Consider the following 25571-nt stretch of genomic DNA (forward strand, 5'->3'; position numbering starts at 1 on the left):
AACAAAGATGAAATGGTTGGTTTGACTAATGAATAGTAAGTAAGACAGATAAAATGAGACATGAGAGTATATTATATTACTAGTTTTTTAGGCGCATTGCGCGATTGGGATAATGCGCAATATTTTTTTTAAATAAGTACTTTAAAGTATATCAAATGCAAGATTATATTGGAATTGTTCATGCATAGATAATTAAATGTTAAATTTGCGTATTTAAATAGGCAATTCTAAGTTTACAAATGCAAGATAATATAGTCAATATTGATTATAATTGTCAATAAAATAATTGTATAGGTATGGTTGAAACCAAATACGAGACATAAGAGAGAGCAAATAAAAATTAGAGCATAAAATATTAAATATATACTAATATTGAAGAGTTAACTGCTGATTGCCAAACAAGGACATTGCGAAATAGTTTCCCACTTCAATTTGTTGTATGATTTGAATACTTTTTTTTGTCAATAAATCCCCCAAGTAGTTAATATGATTGGCTTAATTTTATTTTTTTATTTTTTTATTTTTTTAAAAAAAAATTATTATTATTATTATTATTATTATTATTATTATTATTATTATTATTATTATTATTATTATTATTATTATTATTATTATTAAATATTTGTATATATACCGTTAGGTAATTTTACATGTTAATCTAAACAGCTAATTTTTTGAAATATCTTTTTACCAACAGTTGTATAATTCGCTTGTGAAATTCGCTAATATAATCCACTAACGCTAACTGCTAACTGCTGATAGTCAAACAAGGACATTGCGAGGTAGCTCTCACTTCAATTTGTTGTATGATTTGAATACTCTCTTTGTCAACAAATCACTCAAGTAGTTAATATGATTGGCTTTATTAATTATATTTTTTTTTTAATTTTTTCATGGTATTAGTAAAATACTTGGTAAATAAATATATAGCATTATTTTGTATTATAACTTTGATATTTAATTAAAAAATAGTGCACAAAAAAAAGATAATAGACAATGTAGTGAATATAATCAATTGATGAATTTGAATGTAAAGAATTTTTACATTGGAGAAATATAAAGACAATATAAAAAATAAATACCATATAACTAATGAAATTATTTCTCTTATTTAATTTATTGATAATGAATTAATTTTTTTTGAATAAAGACAATGTAGACACGTAATTCTAAATTAAAGAAATGCATATATATATATTTTTTTTGTTGTAGCTACTAAATTATTATTTTTAATATAATTTAATAAGAATAAAATAGAGTACTAATTATGTCAACTTTGATTGGGATGAGGTTTGAACCTAAGACCTTTCTTATTGAAATCAATGAGTAAGTTAATGGTGAACTAACAGAAATTAACGGAAAAGATAATATTTAACGGAGAAGTTAATGGATAATCATATTCATTAAGGATAAATTAGGAAATCTTAAGGAAAAATTAAAAACTGATCAATCTGAGCCATTCATTTGATTAAAAAATTTGACCGCCATTTTTTCTACCCATTATAGGTCTAACTCTCTTGGACTCTTATTAGTATAGATATTACGGAGTATATTATATTATAAGAATAATGGGCAAATATGCAATCGAACTGTACACGAAATTACAATTGGACTACCAAAATTTAAAAAAATTACAATTAAATTAGGTCCCTAAACATCGCAAGATCATGCAATTGTACTGAAAGTGACATGTTTACTATTGATTGTTGGTGTAACAGTTACCGAATTAAAAAAATGTTTTATTACTTTTATTTTAATAATTTTAATTTTAATTTTTTTTTTTAAAACAACCACTCCCCCGACCTTTGTCTCTAGGCTGTCGGAGATGAAGAACCAGTCTTTGTCTTCGGCCAGCCGGAGACGAAAGGTCGGGGAGGGGGTGGGATTTTTTTAAAAGATTTTTTTTTTAATTTAAAATTGGGAAAATTATAATTTATGCTCCTCCATAATATGTCAATTATCAATGTCACCCCTGAATTATTAGTGGTGTAAATGTTGCCCCTAAATTTTCAAAACGGTACATATATTGCCCCTCACGTACCGTACGGAAGGAGCAATATATGTTCCGTTTTGAAAATTGAGGGGCAACATTTACACTTGAGAGGGGCAATATATGTATCGTTTTGAAAATTGAGGGGCAATATTTACACCACTAATAATTCAGGGGTGACATTGATAATTGACAAAATCATGCAATTTTCCCTTTCAAATTTTAAAAGTTGTTTTTTATATTATAACCACCACGTCAGTAATCAATATGTAAACATGTCAGTTTAGGTTCATTTGCATGAGTTTGTATTGTTTAGGGACCCGATTATAGTTTTTTTTTTTTTTTTTAATCGGTGATCTAATTGCAGTTTCGTGTGCTCTTCGATGACTTATTTGATCCTTATTCTTATATTATATTATTAAAAGTGAGATGAAATTATAGGAATGTAGAAAAAATAATGGGAGAATTGGAAATATGATAACATGACAATATGATTTATTTTTGAAAATGAAAGTGTGTTGCAACTTGCAAAGATAAATATAACTTGGTAGATGACAAAACCATCCTCATCAAGTTCTTCACAAATAAAAACTAAAGGTGAATCCGGCCAATTCCCTCAAGCCATGCCCATGGCACACTATCTATAAATGATTCACCATCTAACCAATTAACTAATTTTGCTCCCTATAAACATTAACAACATCAACTCTACACTACCTACCTATTACTCCAAATTAAATTTTGCAAGTTTTCACTCATCTTTGCGCTTCCCTTTGGCCAATACATCATCGTAGACAAATTAAAGCCTAACTCAATGATCAATTGTCGGTGACTCCTATCATATCCCATGCGCAATATAATCTAACCCCTTGAAGGAGTTCTTAATCGCAGACGACCGGTCGTCCGCTCAAGCACTCTTGCAATCTCGCCTGTAAATTTGCAATTGAACAAGTCTCACATGCTGCCTTCGCCTAAATTTATATGCTTGCATATGTATATGAATCTTTTCTGCAGTGTTGCACCGCGCCTAGGCGCTAGGCGGTCGGCCACCTAGGCGCCCGCCTAGGCGCTCTGGGCGGTCTCCAGGCGCCTAGAGACTAGAGGGCACCTAGCGATTTTTTCAACCTTGCTTTTCTATGAGTTAAATTTAGGCGTTCAACATAATTAATATATTCAATAAAATTGGAACTCAATTTTTGTTATATGTCTGTAAAATGTGACTTTATAGTTGAGCATAAGAATTGATGTATGAAATCAATCTGTAGGACCATTTTATGACACTCGAAGTAAAAATATTACATATGAGAGTAGAACATTGTTGTTCATGGTTATGGTTATTTGCTATTCATTTGGGTGATTTTATTTTCCCTTCTATTTTAGTTATTTTTTATTTTGTTGGAGAATTTGGATCTGAACAAAAAAGTTTGCTAGGCTATATAAATAAATTATAAAAATCTTTAGCTTGGTCCGTATTGGTTCTCCAAAGTTATTATTTTTTTAAAAAATGTTATAATCTCATTAAATGAGCTTGATTGAACTAAATGGATGCAGAATGAATTTTTAATCATAAATTATTAGTAAAAACAAATAATTATTTATTTATTTATGCTAGAACATTAAGAAATGTTGGAAATTGAGGTTTCTAAATCGAATCGAACTAAAATGTTGAACAAATCGAAACCGAAAAAATTGATCTAAATACCGAAACGCCTACCCTAAGTAGTGCTATCTTTTGAATGATTATTCAATTTTTATTATTTAAATCACTCAAACACAAATCAATTAGAAAGAAAGCCTCACATTTTATTAATAATATATACATAATAAGCTATGCAGTTGCATGCGAGAGAGTGATCTTTGATCACTTATTATTAACCACTATTGCAATCTTTCTTTAATTTTATTAGGGAAAATGGCACTTTTTCCCCCTATGTTATATGCTTATAGCACTTTTTTCCCCTGAGTTATTCATGCATCCACATTTGCCCCCTCAATTATTATAAAAGTGGCGGTTTTTCCCCCTGATAATATTAAATAGACATTTATACCCTTAAAATACATATTTTATTTATTTCTCTTGTTCAACAAATTATTGTTTATACGTAGGGATGGCCACGGTTCGGTTCGAACTGAACCGAACACTATAGCAATCAAATAAAAAAAAAATCGGTTATGATTCATAACATAACCCAATATTTGGGTTTCCGTTTATTAAAATTGTGAAGTGGAAAAAAATAGATTCTGAACCGTGAACCAGAGGTTCAAATCGGAACAACTACTAGCAATAGCTTAAAATTAGAATTATAATATTTGCAAACAGTGTATGTTTTTTTCGCATTTATATTGACTCTCACATATAAGTATATATAATCGCGATTTGGTTTTTATTTTGAATCATTGTTTCACAATTTCGGATCCAATTTGAACTGTTGGTTCAAACATTATTTTAAAATTTTATTTTTTTATTTTTAAAGTATTCTAAATTCAACAATTAATGTATTTTATTTTTTCAAATTGTGGTTATAATTTGTTGGAGAAGTAAAATAAAGGAAATATTTATTTTAAGGTTAAATATGTCCATTTAATATATCAGGGGGAAAAATTGCCACTTAAATAATATAGGGGGAAAAAGTGCTATAAGTATATAACACAGGGGGAAAAAGTGCCATTTTCCCATTTTATTATTAGTTATTTTCAATTCTTTTTATATGAAAAAATGAAAAAGATAAAAGAAAAAAAAAAAAGAAAAGAAAATAATATTTTGTGGTTTAATTAGGGCGGTAGCATAATCATTATTGAGATGGGTCATGACTTAGTCTGAGTTTGGCTAAGTCCAAAACATTGCAACAACCTTCCTATCTATCATTATCCTCATCTTTCAAGTTTCAACAAAAATAGTTGGGGCTAATTTGCAATAGTAAAAACTCCTGGGGTCTGAACGCAAATAAAATTACATAAAACAAAGACCAAGGTTAAGGAGAGACCAAAAGAAGAGCTGGATTCACATGGGCGATGTTTGGTTTCATCTCATGGGTCCTCTCTCTCTCTTTCTCTTTCTCTTTCTCTTTCTCTCTCCTCTGAACCGACAATTATGAGCTTTGAAGCATAAAGAACAGGAAAAAGAAAATACATTTCTCTTTCTCCCCCTCCTTTTTCTTCCCCCTTGTTCTTTCTTTTCCTTCTTGATTTTTTTTTTTTAAAAATTTTCGTTTCATTTGTAGCTGCCTAGCTGAGAGTTATGGCCGAAGATCAGGTAAAATCTTCACTTTTCTTCCCTCCTTTTGTATATAGAAATCCATTTTTTTGGTTAATTTTCAACTACCATTCTGGAAATATAGCTTGCTCTGAATATAAACTTACTCTCTGAGTTCATACTAACTGTGCCCATCACTGTAAGCCTGTCTTTATGTGTGTTTTTCACTGCTGAAAGGAGAATTTTGTTCCCCCTTCAATTTCATACTGTTCTTTCTTTCTTTTCTTTTTTATTTTTGGGTGGAAAAGGGAGAAAATAGTAGTACAGAATTATAGTGCTCAAGCAGGGAATTGATCTGGGATTCTGGGATGTTTTCATATTGTTGGAGATGATCTGAAGGTTTTTTCTTTTCTTTTGAATCATGGGTAGAAAATAAAAATAAAAAAGATTGCACTTTTACAATTCAGTAGTACTCTCTTTATTGGGACTTATATTTTCTTGTACTGCTTGGTGATCTGTACTTGTAGCTCAAGATTTTGATGGATGCTGTGTACTTGGTCTGATTTTTGAGTTTTTACTTTTTTTTTTTTCTAGGAATATATTCCTTGTTAAATGCTAGAATTGTGCTTTGATTTAGAAATGTTTGCTAATGTATGATTTGGGTATGTGTTTTAGGAGATGTCTGCTCCTGTTGTGGACGGGAAAGATGCGGTTACTGGCCATATAATATCCACAACCATCGGGGGAAAGAATGGAGAGCCAAAGCAGGTAAAAATGATTATCCACTCGAGACTTTATTAGTTGGAAAGTAATATATGCTAGATCAGATATTTTCGTTTGAATCATGAGATTTGGGATTTTGATATTGAAAATTTTGTTCTTACTTACTGTTTGGAATTCTTGATTTTGACCTAAATAGCGAATGCATTGTGCAGACAGTTAGTTACATGGCAGAGCGTGTTGTCGGGACTGGGTCATTCGGAGTTGTTTTTCAGGTACATGAATGTAATTATCGTTGTTCATTCTCGGATTGCTAGAAGTGTTCTGTTTTAATTGATCGTTGGTGTTTTCTTTTTGTAGGCAAAATGTCTCGAAACTGGGGAAACGGTGGCTATTAAGAAGGTGTTGCAGGACAGGAGATACAAGAATCGTGAATTGCAGTTAATGCGCACAATGGATCACCCGAATGTTGTTTCTTTGAAGCACTGCTTCTATTCGACAACGACCACGGATGAGCTTTTTCTCAATTTAGTCATGGAATATGTCCCCGAGTCCATGTATCGGGTGCTCAAACATTATAGCAATATGAACCAGCGGATGCCGCTCATTTATGTTAAACTCTACACGTATCAAGTAAGCGATTTCTTGTGAAGCATTTCTTTGCTTCTTTTCCATTTCTCGAACGATATTAAGGGCGAAACTTCTGGCAGGTATTTCGAGGGCTGGCATACATGCACTCGGTTGCCGGAGTATGCCATAGAGACCTAAAACCGCAAAATGTTCTGGTAAGGTTTATATTCTAACTTTTGAAAACTAGTTTGAAGAATGCGGTTCTTTGTTTCTCATATTGTTTTTTGATGGGAACAGGTTGACCCTCTCACTCACCAGGTTAAGATTTGTGATTTCGGAAGTGCTAAAGTCCTTGTAAGTGTATTTCTTTCTTTTATAACGTAGCTTGAACACCAAAATAAACCTGGTCTAACCAGCTTGGTTGGCGTGAGTGGTTGTGCATTCTTGTCCCTTAAGAGAGGTCTGGAGTTCAAAACCACCTCTTGTATGGAAAAACCAATATGGTCAGCACTTTGCCCCTTAATTGGACCGACCTGGTGTGAACGGGGATTAGTCTGAGTATGGTATGGACTTAAAGGTGCCTCCTATAGGTTACCTGCTCTAACCAGCTTGGTTGGCGTGAGTGACCGTGCACTCTCGTCCCTTAAGAGAGGTCGAGAGTTCAAAACCACCTCTTGTATGGAAAAACCAATTTGGTCAGCACTTTGCCCCTTAATTGGACCGACCTGGTGTGAACGGGGGTTAGTATGAGTATGGTATGGACTTAAAGGTGCCTCCTATAGGTTACCTGGTCTAACCAGCTTGGTTGGCGTGAGTGACCGTGCACTCTCGTCCCTTAAGAGAGGTCGGGAGTACAAAATCTCACCTCTTGTATGGAAAAACCAATATGGCCAGCACTTTGCCCCTTAATTGGACCGACCTGGTGTGAACGGGGATTAGTCTGAGTATGGTATGGGCTTAAAGGTGCCTCCTATAGGTTAAGGCCTACTCAGGACACCTCGTGGTCTAACCCAAAAAAAAAATCTATTTTATTTTTTCATAGGTTTTCATAGCGATGAGTTCTATATTATCAGGTTAAAGGTGAAGCAAACATATCATACATCTGCTCTCGGTTTTACCGGGCTCCCGAACTCATATTTGGTGCAACAGAGTATACTACCTCAATTGATATATGGTCGGCTGGCTGTGTCCTTGCAGAGCTTCTCCTTGGACAGGTTAATAGCGGGAAATTTTTTTTCTTGCCAAAACAGCCCATACTACGTTCATTTGTCTCTTTGTGCTATTTTCTTGTCTGATTCCTCGCCATTTTATTTTTTATAGCCGTTGTTTCCGGGAGAGAATGCCGTTGATCAACTTGTTGAGATAATCAAGGTGCGATTTGGTTAATAATACCTAAGTGTAATTTAAATCTAGTGATGCGTTGCGTTTTAACGTTCGTTTTCTTCTAGGTTCTTGGAACACCAACCCGGGAGGAAATCCGCTGCATGAACCCGAACTACACTGATTTTAGGTTTCCACAAATCAAGGCCCACCCTTGGCACAAGGTATTTTTATAGATATTACTTTTACCGGGGCACTAATAAGTGTTCGGGCCTAGCTTATTTGCTCTTATTTGATTGTGGAATATCTTCCGAGTTTCTTGAAATTACATAATTTTCATCCGCCTAAGGAAAGAACTAGGTTAAGGAACAAGTTGTACATTTACCAATTATAGTATAGATTGACAATATGAGTTTATTCGGCAACTGCTTAGATTCGTTAAATTGATGGGGAATAAATATGCAACGAATATTAAATAGCCTCCGTGAACCTCTACTTTTAGTTATATTTGTATTACGTTGTTCCCAACTATAGTATAGATTGTCTTCAAATGGTTCCGTAAGCGATCTTTGTTTGTTTTAAGGAATATTTTGTCCTTAATGATGTCATTACTATTTTCAGGTTTTCCACAAACGCATGCCTCCGGAAGCAATTGACCTTGCTTCTCGACTACTGCAGTACTCGCCAAGTCTACGTTGCTCTGCTGTAAGCTCAAATATCTTCGCTTTTTATTTGACTCACTACTTATCCCCGCACTTCTCGTGTGATTTCCGCTGGCTTTATACGGTCTTGCATGGCAAATAACGTCTTCCCTGTTTACTGAGCCCCCGATCTAAATTTACCGCACGGCTTGTTTTTGCAGCTAGAAGCATGCGCACATCCTTTCTTCAATGAACTCCGAGAGCCTAATGCCCGCCTTCCAAACGGGCGTCCGTTGCCACCTCTTTTCAATTTTAAACAAGAGGTACGCCTACGCCTATGTACTACAATTTTGTGATGTGAGGTTGGACCGTAAATGCTCTCCTTTTCTATCCGCAACGAAGAAAATCCTAAAAAAAAAAAAAAAAAAATTATTATGAAAGCCATGAAATTTTCTTCAGTGAACTCAAAAAATTACCATAAAAACTTTCACTGCTAGAAATTGTGGAATTTTTGACCACCTGAAAGTGATCTTAAATCAAGTCGAAAGCCTTGTTCCGACCACTTTTGGTATCCGGAAAAACCTTTATTGTTATTTCCGACCACTTTTTGCTTTTGACTTGATTTAAGATCACCCTTTCAGGTGGTCGGAAATTCCATAATTTCCAGTAGTGTTTAAGCAGCAGTAAAATTTGCAAAATCTACGGGATTACTATTAGTAAGTCGTACATATATTCTTGAAGATGAAAGGGGAGACAGTGAGCCGTGAGTCAACTTTAAATTTGAATATTACGAAGTACCATTTAATAGCGTTATAACTGGCACAGCCGTAATATGAATGCTCTCTTTGTCTGTAGCTGAGCTGTATTTTTGTAAACAAAACCTTTGGAACACAGTTGTCTGGGGCCTCTGACCATACATACATACATACATAAATTATTTGTTGTCACTTATCCAGTTGCGATTTTCGTGTTCTACAGTTGTATGGGGCCTCGCCAGAGCTCATTAACAGGTTGATACCCGACCACGTGAAAAGGCAAATGGGGCTCCATTCTTTCTCGTCCCATGGGGGCTTGACGTGAGGTGTGAAACACGAGACTGTCTAATACGAGTCGAAGACGACGACCTGGACAAAGTTACGGGATCGGAAATTTGCAATCCCGCCATAGAAACCACCGGGCATCTCCCCCGTTCACCAAGGAACGGGGCTGTTAGGCTGCTGCATATTATTATGTTTTTTATTCTTTTTTTGTTGTACCATTTTTATGTTTCTCCTGTTTCATTCTGCAACACCATCATTGATCATCCTCACCCTTGTTAGCACCAAAGAAAATCGAAATCCCTTTTGGTATATGTTTGGTTGTATCAAAGACCAGAAAGCAGAAGTTAGATGTATGGATAGTGTGAAAATGTGAAGGCTCCAAAAGTAAATACTGGAACCCCTAAGGAAAAGTAACCTTTTTTTTTTTTGAATCTTTCTGTTTTGTTTTGGTTTAGTGTTTGTTATGGCTTACATTATGCTGCAAGCAAATGTTGGTAATCCAATGTATGTAATGAATGTATCTATGTTTCTTTGCCTTGTCTACTTGTCTTTTTTTTTTTTTTTTTTTTAACCAAATAAAGAGCTTTATTAATGGTTTAGTAGGCAGTATTTGGGAGAAAAGAACTTCGGCGGTGACAGTGTGGGGATTAGGAGTGTAAATGAGCTGTGCTCAAGTTTGATAAGGTTCGAGCTCGATCGAGCTAGAAAATTGAAATTCAAGCTCGGTTTGGTTATGAAATGAGTCGGCTCGAGTTCGAAGTTGACTGTGCGACTCGAGAGTTGTTCGGCTCATTTACATCTTTAGTGGGGATTATGTTTAAAGTGGGCAGATTTTTTGTACGCACCGACATTTGGTTATGTCTATTGAGTCACCGTGATTTACAACCTTTAAAATGCTCTGTTGGACAGGGTGTGAGGGATCTGAGTGGTTCTACTCATTTACACCCTTAGTGAGGATTATGTTTAAATATGCAGATTCCTTGTGTACATTGACATTTGATTTTATCTGATGAGTTATTGAGTCATCGTAATTTATATCCTCTAAATATTTGTTTTGTCGGGCTTGGGTGTGGAGTCCTTAAGGGGGAGATTCAACCTTTTGCGAAAAGAAAGAAAATATCCGTCACATGTTATGGTGTTGGAAAAAAAAAACCTTTCTCTTAAGATTGGGAGACAGTCACGCCGACAGGTCGCAGTATCTATGAAGAACCCTAAAAAAGTCATTGAATATTTCATGAACATCATCGTTTTCATACACTCCATAACCAAATTAAATTGCCGCAATTCACAGAAACCAATAAATCATGAGTTCATTACTGTGGTCCCTCCCGCACTGGATCACTCATTTACTTAATTTAATTAATGCTTCTCAGCTGCCTTGCCCTCTTTGCTACGACAAAGGGTCACACAACCCCACCACTGCCCAAATCTCAAGAACTCTTCTTGCCTTTAGTTTACTATTCTTTTCTTCATATTTTTCTTTACTATTCAATCTTATCATAAATTTAATTAGACCCATAATAGGTATCCAAGGCTAACTTGATTCCAAATGCTAGACTACTACTAAGTATTACTTTTTAATGGTTAAAGATTTTTTTATTCGAATAATATATACATTTTCAAAATTTCATCTTTATTTGTTGTTTGGGCTAAGAAGTTCTTTTCTTTCTATTTCTTTTTCGCAAGAATATATATATAGGGTCAAGTTATAGTACGGGGTTTTCCGTACGGTTGTGCTGTCATGCACCAACGGGTATGCATAAACGCACCATTAGATGTAGTGAAGTATGATGCATTTTTTAGTGTATGGTGTGTTTTGTGTTGCATTGATGCATTTCACTGTAGTGCGTTTTCAAACACTATTGGTATATTTTGCATACATAATGGTGCATTTTTTGGGGTGTGATGCATTTTTTGGTGTGAGGTGCATTTCACTGTGGTGCGTTTGCGTACCAATTTTTGTATCTGCACTGGCCGCACGTTAAGCCTTGCCTGCAACTGAAATATATATATCCATTGTTGTATATTAGGTTGATAAATAGGAAAGCAAAAAGAAGAAAAAGATAAGAGACTTGCACTAATTTTTTTATTTTATTTAGTATTTTTTTTTTTTTTTTTTGTATAGGGACTATAAATTTGTAATATTTTTGTGTTGGTAAGTGTTGTTATTTATGACACTACTAATTACTAGCTAGAAATGGACAAAGTTTGGAAATATGATTCTGTATCATTCCCTTTGTCTTCATGTGAAGAGCCAAAGAAGAGCTTAAAGGGCATTCATTTATTATGAGCTGAGACTCTGAGAGAGTCAAAGAACAGTGTATTGGTACTCATTCCCACAGTGTAATGATAATAAACACAAAAAGGCAGAGTCTTTCTGCAAAGGGTGATTATATTCTTTAGCTTTAAGGTCCAATGCAAGCTTTCTTGCTGATTTTCTTCTGGTTTGGAGTAACTCAAGCCTCTGACAGCCTTCTCTCCCCAAAGGGTGTCAACTATGAAGGTACAACTTTAATAACCTTTGAGTTTTTTTAAGGTTGTTTAATGTTTATATCTCATGAATGTTTGTGGGTAAGCAGTGGCTTCATTGATGTCTGTGAAGAGTAAAATGAGAGATACATTCCATGTTTTAGATGGATGGGATATAAACTCTGTTGATCCTTGTACATGGAACATGGTTGGTTGCTCACAAGAAGGCTTTGTCATTTCTCTGTATGTATATCTGTATGTATTTAGGGTTTGCAATCTTGCACCCCCCCCCCCACCCCCCACCCCACTCCCCCTCGAGTTCTAATGTTTTTAATTTGCTTGGCAGTGAAATGGCTAGTATGGGTCTATCTGGATTGCTTTCACCAAGCATTGGAAATTTAACTCACCTTAGAACAATGTAAGTTCATTCTGGGAATTTTTGCAAACAAATTTGTGTTAGTATTATGACTTTTGGTTGTCCATATTTGTATTAGAGCTTGATCAATTCTTTTATTGTTGTGACAAGCTTCTTTGGTTGGACATATTGTAGGTTATTGCAGAATAACCGGTTATCTGGTCCAATCCCTGCCGAGATTGGAAAACTCGCGGAATTGCAGACACTTGACCTGTCTGGTAATCTGTTTGATGGTGAAATCCCCGGCTCTTTGGGTTCCCTGACCCGTTTAAGTTACTTGTGAGTGAGTTTGGAATCTCGGATTTTCTTCGGTACTTTGACACGATTATAATGATGACCAAATCTTGAAAACTTTCTAATCCCTATGAAACTTAAAGGTTGGTTGCATACATTTTCATACTGTGATGATTACAATGGCAACTTTTCAGGAGGCTTAACAGAAACAGATTGTCGGGACGCATTCCTAAACCCGTGGCAAATCTTTCAGGTCTTTCATTCTTGTATGTCTTCCATCCCATATGAGATGCGTGTTCGATCTTATACAAGGCAGAAACGAGAGCCTTATATATGCAAATGTGTTTGTGCAGGGATTTGTCGTTCAATAACCTGAGTGGCCCTACTCCAAACATTTTGGCCAAAGGCTATAGGTGAGTTTGTGCAAAATAATTGACGTTTCATGACCCGACCTTATCCCCGTTATGCTTCCATAGCTGTTCAGCTATTGTTAGAATCTAAGATTGGGTCAAGCTCACTCGACTGTGAGTCTGTGCTGTAATGCACATGAGCCAAATCACACTAAAAGACTGAATCCAATCAATTAGCTAGTCTAACTCATGACCTTATAAACCCATATGTTACTTTCATTCAGAGTGCATATGTTTTGTTAAAAAGAAATCGTGCTATCTTGTTTTGCTATACTAAGGGGGATTATGCTTTGTTATAGTATTGCAGGAAACAGATTTCTTTGCACTTCATCGACTACTCGATCTTGTATGGGCGTTGCAAAACCAGTAAATGGTACTGTATATATATGCAATACTTGCTGAAATTAGTGTACTTTATAAAATTTGGATCTAGTGAATAACACGTTTTGGTTTGCAGATACGATTTCCATGAAGAAAGTTAGCAACCATCACAGACGAATCATCTCTGCGATCATAGGGGTCAGTTGCACGTTTGTAGTTTCTGTAATGCTACTCGTTTTATGGGTGGATTGGTACAGATCTCGTCGTCTCCTATTCACGTCTTATGGTACCTCTAATGAACAGACAATTTTTTATTTCCTTACGAAAAGCATCCCCAATAATGCACTAAACTGAGACTGATAATTTTTGTATGTTTCAGTGAAACAAGATTATGAATTTGCTATTGGCCACCTGAAGAGGTTTTCTTTCCGGGAATTACAAAATGCGACGAGAAACTTCAGCTCTAAAAACATTCTAGGACAGGGTGGATTTGGAGTTGTCTACAAAGGGTATCTTCCGAATGGGACGGTGGTGGCTGTCAAAAGACTGCGGGATCCAAATTTCACCGGAGAAGTGCAGTTTCAAACCGAGGTTGAGATGATAGGCTTGGCTGTGCACCGGAACCTTCTGCGTCTATATGGATTCTGTATGACACCCGAAGAGAGGTTGCTTATTTACCCCTTCATGCCAAATGGAAGCGTTGCCGATCGCCTTCGAGGTTTTTAATTTGTGATTATTTCTTTCAAGTTTTCCGAGATTTATAGTATGAAAAACAGGCATAATTTATTTGTTCACTTTCATTAACAGACATTGGTCGAGATAAACCGTCTTTAGATTGGAAGAAGCGGATGCGTGTTGCTCTTGGAGCTGCGAGGGGGCTTCTATATCTGCACGAACAATGCAGTCCCCGAATAATTCACCGGGATGTGAAGGCTGCTAATATTCTACTAGACGAGAGCTTTGAGGCGGTTGTTGGGGACTTCGGGCTTGCTAAGCTCTTAGACTGCAGAGAGTCTCATGTCACGACTGCTGTCCGAGGCACCATAGGACATATTGCACCCGAGTACCTGTCGACTGGACAGTCTTCTGAAAAAACCGACGTGTTTGGGTTCGGGATACTACTCTTGGAACTCATTACGGGGCTAAAGGCGCTAAACGCTGGTAATTCTCCGCTTCAGAAAGGCACAATCCTTGACTGGGTAAGTGTACAATGTAGTATCTGTTCATACAGAGGTGTTACAGTTGGTATCAGAGCCGTGTAAGTTCTTTAGTTTTAAGCACCGGGTAAGGGTGCAAGCTCCTTCGTTTTTGCCGTAACCACACTGGGGTTTGAACCTGAGACCTCTCATATGAGAAGCCACAGCTATGCCGCTCGACCAGAAGGCCTAAGGCCTTTGGCCACTTCACACCTACTTCTCTTGACTTTATCAAGTTCATCAAGATTGAAGCCTGCAGGGCATTAATGGTCCATTCGATTTCGCAGGTGAGAAGCTTACACGACGAGAAGAGGCTGGAAGTGATTGTCGACAAGGATCTGAAGGGATGCTTTGACACGGAGGAGCTAGAGAAAACGGTGGATGTTGCCCTCAAGTGTACACAACCGAACCCGAACCAGCGTCCTAAGATGTCTCAAGTGTCGCGAATCCTTGAAGGCATCGCGGGGCAGATGGCTCCCACCGTCGTGGATGATTCGCAGGGCGGAGGAAGCAATGCTGCCGCATCTGAAACAAGAGCTTTTAGTTTTTCACGAAATTTCAGCAGTGTTGAGGAATCATCATTCATCATTGAGGCAATAGAGCTTTCAGGGCCTAGATAACACACACTTTTCTGGTGCTTAGACTCTGCAGATAAGGCATGCATTTGTTGATGAACACTAACTTTGGTGTTTGGGTAGGCTTTTGCTTGTAAACTTCTCTGCACATAGAATATGTGGTTAGTACTGTTAATTTTATTATGGAGCAACCATACATAATATTTGTATTCAGATTAATTTCTCATTGTGCAGTTTTTTTTTTTTTTAAAATGTTTTTTATATGATACATATGAAAAACCGATTCCCGCCACGACGGGTCATAATGGAGATTTTTTGGGGGGAAACAGGGACTCTCCCTGTCTCCACCAAGACGGGGACGGCACTCCGTCCCGATCTTAATTCCTCAAATTATATTGGCTTTGTTTGATAAATGACTGTTAGTTGATAATTGTTAACTGATTAGGGGTGTTCGTTCGGTTAACCGAACCGTTTTAACTAAAATTTTAAACCTTTAACCGTTAAAGGAACCGAAGTTTGTATTACCGAATTAACTGAATCGAAATTTTATTCGATTAATCGATCGGTTAACTGATTAACCGAACTTTTTTAAGCTAAAATTTAAAATCTTAAAAATAACACCAATAATAATACTTATAATAATAAATCTAATTAAAATAATACATATAATAATAATTATGATAATTTTTATTTCTAATTTCAGTAGGGGATGACAGCAGTAGGGTTAAATACTTACATTTAACATAATATATTTACTTGTTTTATATATATTTAAAACTTCAGTTAACCGTTCGATTAATTCGGTTAACCGACACTTTCGAATCGAATTAACCATTAACTGAAGTTTTAAAAATTCTTTAATCATTAACCGAATCAAAAAATTTCGGTTAAAAACGGTTAACCGAACTTTGTCGGTTCGATCGGTTAACCGAAAATTATCCGAAGTTTGCACACCCCTATAGCTGATTGGGTTAATTAAATGCTATAACTAGTTGATAACATTAACTGATTATAGAAAGATGTTTGGTAAATTAGCTGATAATTATTTAGTATAATTGTTAGTCTTTAAAGTTAAGTACTGAAATTAATAAGATTTCAATAGTCACATAATCAAAAGTGTATATTTTTGTTTCCCGTATTTGGTTGTATTCCATAAAACTGTCTGGGTGTTTGGTCCATTTTTCAAAATGAAAGTAAAGAGGGAAAAAATTCAAAATCCCTAGACCATCCTCTCTCTATCTCTCACTCCCAGTCGTCTCTGCTTCTCAGCCCTGTCTGGTCTCCCCGGCGAGTGGCCAACTGCTCCCTACGAGCCTTCCTGCACCGGCGATTGGGCGAGCACAGGCGCACTGTTGCAAATGTAATAAATGATTTACTAATTTATTTTTTGATTTCATGCCTCATTCAATTGTTAAATCTATTTAAGGAGATTTGAAATCTTAGGGTTGTATTGAGTAACTGAATAAGCGCTGAGAAAATCATGGGGATTTTGGAAGTAGTGTTGCCTCTCAAGTACTTTAAGATCCATTTTGATTTTTCTATGAGATTTGGGGATAGCTGTGTTGTTGATTCCAAATTCTAGCAACACTTACTTTAATAATCTAATCACCCTTGTTAAGAAACTGCTATTTGTTCTTATAGATTGTGAGGCCTAATGTTTAAAATATTTGGAGAAATGAATTAAATTGTTTTTACAATTCGATTACATGGGAATAAGTGATCTTTGATATTTTTTTTTTTTTTGAATTCTTGGGATCTTGATTAGCCTTTTCCTAAAAGTTTAATTTACACATGGATATATGGAATTAATTGCAATTTTCTACATTGAATGCTTGTAATTTGTTACACTTCCAATATCTGGTTTCTTGTGGTTACCAACCGTGATTATTATTCAGGTCATTTGCAGTTTCTTAGGACTAACTATTGTTTTAAGTCATTATTTTTCTACAAATTATAGGCTCTTGTTCAACAAGTACACCAATTACAGCTAGATGAAATGTAATCTGTTACCTTTATAATCCTAATGGCTTAAAATCATAAACAAAGTTGAGGCATTGTGTGCAACTGTGCACTAGTTATAGTCACATGAAGTGGTTGCAACTTGTGCCCTGTGTGGCCACACACAGCACACAAAATGGCTCAAATATAGGCTACCACTTTCTTTTTTCTTTAAAGTTTAGATATTCATATATGATAGTTAAGAATGTTGTATAATGGGTGGAATGTTCTTATTATCCATTGGAAAAAAGGTTTAATTTTGGGATATTTGTTGTTGCCATTTTTATATTCTCCCCTCTTCCCCTCCTCTCCAAGAACAATAATAGAAGTAGTTGGCTTGTATGAGACTGGATGCATTTCAGACTACTAATTGTTACCTTTGTGTGTTTTCAGAATTTTTTTCTTGATCAATGCCAAAAAGAAGTAAAAAAACTGTTAAGCAATCTGCAAATGCTGCTTCTAACTCCAAGCAGGAGGAGCCCCAAGATGTAAAGCAAAAGGAGGTGTCTTTGGACCAAGAAGGTATTTATGCACTGTATGGCATGTTACTCTATTTTTTGTTATTGATTTTTGGTGTATTTAAGGACTCTTGTGTTGATTGAGTCAATGAATTACCAGTTTACCTGAAAGCACTTGGATAAGCAGAAAAAAAGGCTTTTGTTAGTCCATTTGTGTGCTCACTAGATATTGCAATAGAGATGCTTAGAAGTACCATTTGGCCTTCTGTATGAAACTCGGCTTTGGCTGTAGGCATAGCATGGGGTTAAGGAAAACGTTTTGCGTATTTGAGAAAATAGGGTGGTTGGTTGGCATGATATGCTCCTGTGGTTGTAATGTGGGGTGCTGCATAACATAAATAGTTGTTTTCATATTGTTCAATTTTGTATTTTGAGCTTTGATCCAAAGAACAATTATATTGAACTAGTGTCTAAAGATGGTGCTATAATTTATGCTCTTCTAGTAGCTTATTGTGCTTATTAACTTTGAGGTGTGAGAATTCTTGCTAATATAGTAATACAGCTTTTCATATTTGCTTTTGGAAATTAATTATTGTTATTAAAATCCAAATTTTCCTTAAAAAAAAGAAGAATACAACTGGATTATGACATACATTTACTAACACACTCGGGCACATGCTAAATGACAAACTTGTTCCCTTAAGTAGTAGGTGGCTTTTGAAATCATAGTTCCAAACCATCTAAAGTTTGATATAAACTCAACTTAAGTAATCCTTGTCTCAAATATAGTCTGAAACATGTTTCTTGGCAGTTCATACCAGTTTGGAATTCATCAAGGTCACAAGGTGTCAAGGTCTAACTATAATGTTGGATTGTTTCAGTGGGCATTATTATGCTTCCATCCTCTGACTTTGCATTGAGAAACGAATTTGAAACATTAGTACTACTTTATTTTTTTTTGAAAACAAACATTAGTACTACTGAACTATTATTATCCTGGGTTTGATCTTAGCTGCTAAGTGCTAATGCATACTGTATGGCTTTAAAAGATCCAGAGCAGACTATGTGTAATCATTTATGTTTCAGTGCACATCACCAGTTTACTGTTTATTAATTAAATTTCCTTGAGTGTAAACTCAAAGTCTTCACCTTGCGTCCTGGGTCATGTATGGCTCAATTTTCTAGTTGCTGGCACACTTAATTAATAATTTGCAATTAATCACCCTGATGAGACATAAACCTTTTAATGTTGCTGTGCGCCATCCTGCATGCCATTTTCTATTCTTTCCTCAAATTTTTAGTGTTCAGTGAGATTGTACTTTACTGAAGTTTCTCTTGCACCCTTTTTATTTTCAGATTTTGTTGAACATCAGAGTGCAGCAATCAGGGCTCTTCGTGATGTGCAGATTGAACAATTACGTACTATGTTACGGTTGCTACGCTCTAACTTTAGCCAGGAACAGCTGCAAGTTCCTGTTTTGCAATTTTTCAGAGAAAACCTCCCAAATCTGGTGGTTGTAAGGAATGAGAACGATGGTATGTATGAAGTGCAATGGAAAAAAGATGATGGTAATTTAAGCATGGACCAACTAGATGGAAGAAATATACATGCTTCTCTTCTACAACGCTTATCCATGGTTTATCCCAGTTGTTCTGCAGCAATGCCACCTATTGGTGGATTTGAGTTTTCGAATAAATCTGGTATAAGTGTTGTTGATAATTCTTACATAAGAAAATTTAAATTTGTGTTCCAAATCACCTAATATATTTTATTTACTGGTGGCAGTGAAAACAAGTATCTTCGGTGCTGAGAATCTCCAAATTAAGGGATTTGTATGTTTGTATCCAAAGTATTACCTTTTGCAGTAGTTCCCATTTTCCTTTGCTAATTTTAACTCTAGTTATTTATAGCAATCATCTTTGTTCTTTATCTCATTTAAATTCACATGTTTTTCCTATGTTTTCTTTCTTGGATGATCATGCAACCACATAGCTCATCTATCTTCTGTAGATGAGTTCAGCATGATGTAGCTTTCCAAATGTTCATCTCACTGCTGCAGAACTATAGTGCGCTTCATCTTATGGATGATAGACATACATGATAGGTTATAGGTTTTCACTCGTATTGATGATCCATCTGCTTCTAAGATTATAAATAAATTATTGCGTTTTGCTCATGCTCTCAAACTATCATTTCTAGGTACTAGAAGAGCCATCAGAGACTCAACTGTTTGAGCAGCAGGATCTTCTCCAAACTCCGGGTGTATGTATCTTGCACTATCTCTATATTGTTGTTTGCTGTACTTTTCCTTTTTTAAATACTCACGTATATATGGAGTAATATCTGCTAGATAAGATAAATACTATAGAAAGTTAGAAACATCTTTACCCTTCATTTTAATTTCAGGCAAATAGCCACCGGTTATCTGTTGGGATGACACCGAAAACTTTGAGGCAGCCCAAACATGGGGAGATGCTTCTATCCGTACATGGCTCACCCCTTGGCGTTTACAAGGAAGACATGGAAGCAATACACGGTACGTACGTACTCTTCTGAATACGATCTTGTATGGCTATGGGGTAAAGATACTAACTTTAATTACCATGCTGTTATATTATCCAGAAACTAACCTTATATTCTTTAAGTGGTGAAATGACAACTTTGTTGTTCTCTATTTACCATGAAGTGTTATCCTGTGACATTTTTGTATACTGAATTCTCTTTATGCTGTTGCGGTTCTAACATATCAGTTCATGTTGCAGAATCAGAAGATGGTTCGGCTTAGATTATGGACCTGTTATTGTAGGCATTATATTGGTGGAAGAAGTTACTGCCATTGTATTTGATCAAAATTTCTGTGTTGTAAGTTGTTACTTGTTAGCGTCTCATGTTTGCTTTTTTGCTTTGAAGCAACATATTTCTTACTTCAATTAATGCGTTGAAGCAAATATTATGCCTTGCTTTAATGTATTGCTCTGGTAAATATTGTTCTTGTAGAACATTGAAATGTCGTGCCTAAATACTCAAGCTTACTTATACTAAAATTTATAATATTGATATATGGACTCACGCACTCTTGTCATATTATCTTAATTTTATTAATAAAAGAAAAAAGAGAGTAATAAAAATTGTGACTTAATTATTTTTTTGGATGAATCAGAACATGCCACGTAAGTAACAAGTAAAAATTGGAAATACATGTATTACTTTTATACTATTTATTATAATAGTTTTTAAGTATCAAGTTATGTGTAAGAGGAGCAAGTCCAATTAAATTGGTTAGACTGTTAGAGTTTTGATTTGGTAATCACAGTATTTCAAATTTGACTCACAGTAGGAAGTGGCTTTGAGTTGGTCAGTTATGGATAATCTAAGCTAATTTATCTCCTTATAATTTTTTGTTAACTAGCAGCATCACAAGGCGGGGTTTATGCATTGCACGCTCCCTAGTAGTTATTGTAGGTTTTTTTATTCATCAAAAGAAAAAAAAAATGTGTAGGCAATTAAATTAATGTAAAAAGTTATAGGGTGTATTTGGTAAATAGTTGTTAAGCTGATTGAGTTAGTGAGTTTGATTAGTTGATAGCATTAGTCGATTATAGAAAGATGTTTGGTAAATTAGTTGATTACCTGCAAAATGATTTTCTCAAAATGTTTATCGAAAGAGCAGTTTTTTAAAATTTAGCGTTTTGGAGCAATAAATTGTTATAAAAAGTTAATTAACCAAAACACTTATATTTACTATTTAATCGAGTCAAATAGGTAATAGTGATTAAATAAATCAAAATTAATTGATAAATCGTGTTATCAAACAGAGCCATAATGTTTGACGTAATCGAGTCATATTCATTCTATTCGATTTGAAATAAATAATACGTAGTATTATCAATGAGGAAATGATTAAGATATGGATAGATAAGCAACAAAGTGAAAATAGTCGAATTATTGCGAATATAAAGGAGGAGACCTAAATGTGTGGAGAAAATGCCGGCAACGCAGCAAAGTACTATGTAAGTGAATTCTTTGTGTTAACTCGGTGATATGGATTATCATTCATGAATAACCATTAACCATTAACCATTAACCATTAACCATTAACCATTAACCATTAACCATTAACCAACAAAGATAAAGAGTAACTATTATGAGATAAATGTTTTAAAAAATATTATTTTGTTTTAAATTTATAAAAAGAAAAATTTGCATGTGCTACTTGAATGTGCACTTTGAGTGTAGTCTACTAGAGATAATCATGGTTGGATTCGAACCGTTTACTTTAGGAATTGAACCATAACCTTTTCTGGTTCCGATTCTTAATTTTATGAAATCGAAAGAAAAAAAAAAAAAAACAATTTAATATGTTTTGGTATGTTGCAATCTTTCCATCAATTTTATTTATTAATGAATGAAATATTTTATTCATTTTTGTTACAAATGACAATTTGGTATATTTAATCCATAGGCCATTATACTTACTAAATTGTTTGCGACATGGGTTGGGAAGATAATATTATCAAATACTTATCTTGAACAAATAATTTAACTAAATTAAAGTAGCTTTAATATATATTATCTTTATTATCGTTTTACTTGTCTCTTTTTACCCTATTGCATGATGAGAATACAAATGAAAAAAAATACAACATATATGTAGACATGTAGTATAAGATAATTACTTATGGGGAACAAGAAGTAGTCCCAACAAAATTTAATTGTTGAATTTGAATTATTTTAAAAATAGAAAACATAATCTAAAAAAGAGTTGAAGAGTTACTTTCTCTCACCGCGTCAAATGATTGTGCTAAGTTGGAATATCAGGGGCCTGCTCTCATCTAGGAGTAGGCTTAAGAGACTTTTACGACGTGAGCATGTACAATTCGCCATAATAATTGAGCCGTTCCTCGGCCCTGATCGTTTGAATAATTTCATTAGTGAGTTTGGCTTTGCTGGGGGTACGCGTCCCCGGCTTCGAAAATTTGGCTTCTGTGGAAGGACTCTTTTGAGGTTGTGATAGATTTGGAAACTGACCAGTTTGTTCTATGCGCTGTCTGCTATGTCCCTTGGCAAATCTTCTTCAACTACGTGGCAGTATATGCAAGCCATACCAGAACGGAGCGTGCACAACTCTGGTCACAATATTCTATGCTTCTTGATAATCCCAGGCCGACCCTTTTTGAAGGGGACTTTAATGTCATCTCCATCTTCTCTGAATATAGAGGCAGCTCTTTTCCGAAACTTGGGAGTATATCTGATTTCTCTGAATTCATAGAAGACAATGCTCTAACTAATCTAGAGACAATATGTGGGCTTTATACCTGGCATGGTGTGCGAAGCTCTGGAGCAGTTTGTAAAAGGCTTGATCGGTTTTTAATCAATCCGGCTCTGAGGGATTTATTCACTGAGCTTCGTGTCACAATTTTGGCTCGGGCAATTTCGGACCACTCCCCTCTTCTGCTCACGAGATCGAATGTAGACATGTCTGTCCCGAAGCAATTTCATTATCAGAATATGTGGAAAACACATCCCTCTTTCTTAGAGGCTGTGCGATAGAGTTGGACACAACCGGCAGATGGAGGAGGCATGAGGGCTCTCGCCTTCAAACTAAAACGTCTAAAATTGGCCCTTCGATCTTGGAATAAAAATGTTTTTGGAAACATCTTTGATCGAATCCGCAGGTTAGAAAATGACGTGGCTGTTGCAGAAACTTCTTTTGATAGGTGCCCGAGCCTTGCTGCACAAACTTCAAGCGGATCTGATTCTTGCACTCAAGCAAGAGGAAATCTTTTGGAAGCAAAAGGCCCATGCAAAGTGGCTGAAAGAGGGTGGTGCGAATACTCGGTACTTCCACAACATAGTGAAAGATCGTCACCGCCGCCAAAGAATATGTGCTATCAGAAATGACACGGGTGCTTTGCTAACCTCTCCCACTGCCATGCAGGAGGAGGCCATTTCCTTTTTTTCCAGGCTTTTCACGGCTGAGGATTGCCCGGGGATGGACAGCCTTCTTAACTGCTTATGCCCGGGTTTGAGTGAAGAAGATGGGATCGATCTGTTAAAGCCTATTACACAGGATGAAGTGAAAGAGGCGGTGTGGAAGCTTGATCCTGATAGTGCAGCGGGCCCAGACGGCTTCACGTGATCCTTTTTCAGACACTGTTGGGACATTCTTCACGAGGACTTTTTCCCATGCGGCCTTGGACTTTTTTGTCTGCGTCCCGATCCCTCGAGCGTTAGCCAGTGCACAAATAGTGGTGATTCCAAAAAAGAGTAATCCGGATACGTTCGCTGACTACAGGCCTATATGCCTCTGCACTTTCATAAGTAAGGTCTTCAACAGGATCTTGGCTTCCCGGTTAGGCACGGTGCTGCCTAAGCTGGTCTCAAGAGAACATGCTGGTTTTGTGGAGGGTCGAAACATCCAGGACAACGTTCTCCTAGCCTTTGAGTTGCTGCAACACAGAGATATATAAGCGATGTCGTGGATCAAATGTGATCGTAAAGCTTGACATGATGAAAGCTTTCGATAGGGTTTCTTGGCCTTTCCTACAGGCGGTTCTTGACAGAATGGGCTTTCCTACAATGTTTACTAATCTCATCCTGAACAACCTGCAGGCGACAAGGCTGTCAGTGTTTATTAATGGGGTCAGTGCCGGTTTACTAATCTCATCCTGAACAACCTGCAGGCGACAAGGCTGTCAGTGTTTATTAATGGGGTCAGTGCCGGTTTTTTTCAGCCAACTAGGGGAGTTAAGCAAGGCGACCCTCTTTCCCCTTTACTCTTCATCCTAGCTTCCGAAGCTTTGTCCCGTTCGCTGATTTTAAAGATGGGCATGTGTGCACTATCCCCTTTTTCAACAAGCTTGCGATGCCCAGTAATCACTCACTTGGCTTTTGTTGACGATATTGTCATTTTTATTAATGGCTCGTCAACTTCCTTAAAAGCTTTAGCAGAGGTTTTGAAGATGTATCAAGATGGGTCCGGACAGAAGATAAGCTACTGCAAGAGCTTTTTCATCACTTCTAAACACAGTACCAACCAGAGGGCGGCTGCTATTGCCCGAATACTAATTAAGGAATGCAACGATCTTTTGTTCCTTTTCGTTATCTGGGGGTGAATTTATTTAAGGGCCGAAATAGACCCTACTTCTACCAGCCCCTCTTGGAAAGAGTCGACGGGAAACTAGCCGGTTGGCAGCATAAGCTGCTTTCGCCTGGTGGCCGGTTGATTCTTATCAAGTATGTTCTCGCTATGATCCCGTTGTACACGATGGCTTCAGTGTCCTTACCTCGACAGATTGAGAACATGTTGGTTTCCAAGTTTGCTAAATTTTTTTGGGGAGTTGCTGATGGAAAGCCAAAAAGGCACTCGGCAGCCTGGGAGAAACTTTGCTATCCAGTAGATGAAGGCGGTTTGGGGATTCGCCGGCTTGACACTTTGCAGCGTGCCTTCTCCGCCAAGATTTTCTTTCACTACTACTTGCAAGGAGGTTCTCTCTGGAGTGATTTTCTAAGCGTTCGTTATCAAGATAATCAACCTAGAGCTTCAGATTCTATCACTTGGCGTCGTATGTTAGCCGTTAAAAGTTTTGCGGAGGATAATATCACATCTGTTGCAGGCGACCTTGTGTGAACCCCATCCCCCTTCGGTGATTTATCTATTGCCTCTGTGTATGAGTTACTTCGGCCTAAAGTTGGGCGTATTATGTCTTCGGCTTGTATCTGGGAGAAGACTATACCAACCAAGATTTCCGTCTTCATGTGGAGATTGCTGAAGAAGATGTTGCCTTTCCCAGATATAATTCAAAAATTTGGTTTTCATGGACTTTCTATCTGCCCTCTTTGCTGTGAGAGTGTCGCAAGTCTAGAACATTGCCTTCTTCAGTGTTGCGTGGTACAGCAGGTTTGGGTTCACTTCGGTGGAATTTTTGGCTACTCCATTAGCTCTGCTTTGACTGTGAGGACGATTTGCCAGTCGTGGTGGCTTGCGGAGTCTCCGGGATCACGAGCTGGAAATTGGCTG

The 25571-nt window shown here is 36.4% G+C and overlaps 3 protein-coding genes across 6 annotated transcripts; all 3 read left to right on the plus strand.

The window, feature by feature from the left end:
* The first annotated feature begins 4976 nt into the window (after positions 1 to 4976).
* Positions 4977 to 10015, plus strand: LOC109162507 (shaggy-related protein kinase eta). Of its 3 annotated transcripts, XM_019311215.1 has the most exons (14): positions 4978 to 5023; positions 5212 to 5243; positions 5859 to 5951; positions 6119 to 6178; positions 6264 to 6536; positions 6614 to 6688; positions 6771 to 6827; positions 7547 to 7687; positions 7794 to 7844; positions 7922 to 8017; positions 8415 to 8498; positions 8656 to 8781; positions 8906 to 8919; positions 9107 to 9357. In XM_019311215.1, exons 2-14 carry the CDS (start codon positions 5229 to 5231, stop codon positions 9171 to 9173), a joined length of 1152 nt encoding a protein of 383 aa, XP_019166760.1. In that variant the 5' UTR covers positions 4978 to 5023; positions 5212 to 5228; the 3' UTR covers positions 9174 to 9357. The 3 variants fall into 3 exon arrangements, with proteins under 3 accessions (XP_019166762.1, XP_019166761.1, XP_019166760.1); XM_019311217.1 differs by having other exon boundaries at positions 4977 to 5243; positions 8906 to 8920; positions 9107 to 9136; XM_019311216.1 differs by lacking the exons at positions 8906 to 8919; positions 9107 to 9357 and adding an exon at positions 9413 to 10015 and having other exon boundaries at positions 4977 to 5243; positions 8656 to 8757.
* Positions 10016 to 11623: 1608 nt separating this feature from the next.
* Positions 11624 to 15341, plus strand: LOC109162500 (probable LRR receptor-like serine/threonine-protein kinase At5g45780). 2 transcript variants are annotated; one of them, XM_019311208.1, is made up of 11 exons: positions 11624 to 11977; positions 12054 to 12186; positions 12290 to 12361; positions 12494 to 12637; positions 12787 to 12858; positions 12946 to 13005; positions 13302 to 13375; positions 13460 to 13609; positions 13703 to 14041; positions 14131 to 14522; positions 14807 to 15341. In XM_019311208.1, exons 1-11 carry the CDS (start codon positions 11890 to 11892, stop codon positions 15137 to 15139), a joined length of 1857 nt encoding a protein of 618 aa, XP_019166753.1. In that variant the 5' UTR covers positions 11624 to 11889; the 3' UTR covers positions 15140 to 15341. The 2 variants fall into 2 exon arrangements, with proteins under 2 accessions (XP_019166753.1, XP_019166754.1); XM_019311209.1 differs by lacking the exon at positions 11624 to 11977 and having other exon boundaries at positions 12106 to 12151.
* A 995-nt stretch (positions 15342 to 16336) lies between these two features.
* Positions 16337 to 20616, plus strand: LOC109162501. Its single transcript, XM_019311210.1, has 7 exons — positions 16337 to 16454; positions 17486 to 17614; positions 18907 to 19251; positions 19337 to 19383; positions 19751 to 19813; positions 19958 to 20087; positions 20314 to 20616. Exons 2-7 carry the CDS (start codon positions 17503 to 17505, stop codon positions 20334 to 20336), a joined length of 720 nt encoding a protein of 239 aa, XP_019166755.1. The 5' UTR covers positions 16337 to 16454; positions 17486 to 17502; the 3' UTR covers positions 20337 to 20616.
* The last annotated feature ends 4955 nt before the right edge of the window (positions 20617 to 25571 follow it).

The sequence above is a fragment of the Ipomoea nil genome, unplaced genomic scaffold, assembly GCF_001879475.1.
Source record: "Ipomoea nil cultivar Tokyo-kokei standard unplaced genomic scaffold, Asagao_1.1 scaffold2942, whole genome shotgun sequence".
Taxonomy (NCBI): Eukaryota; Viridiplantae; Streptophyta; class Magnoliopsida; order Solanales; family Convolvulaceae; genus Ipomoea; species Ipomoea nil.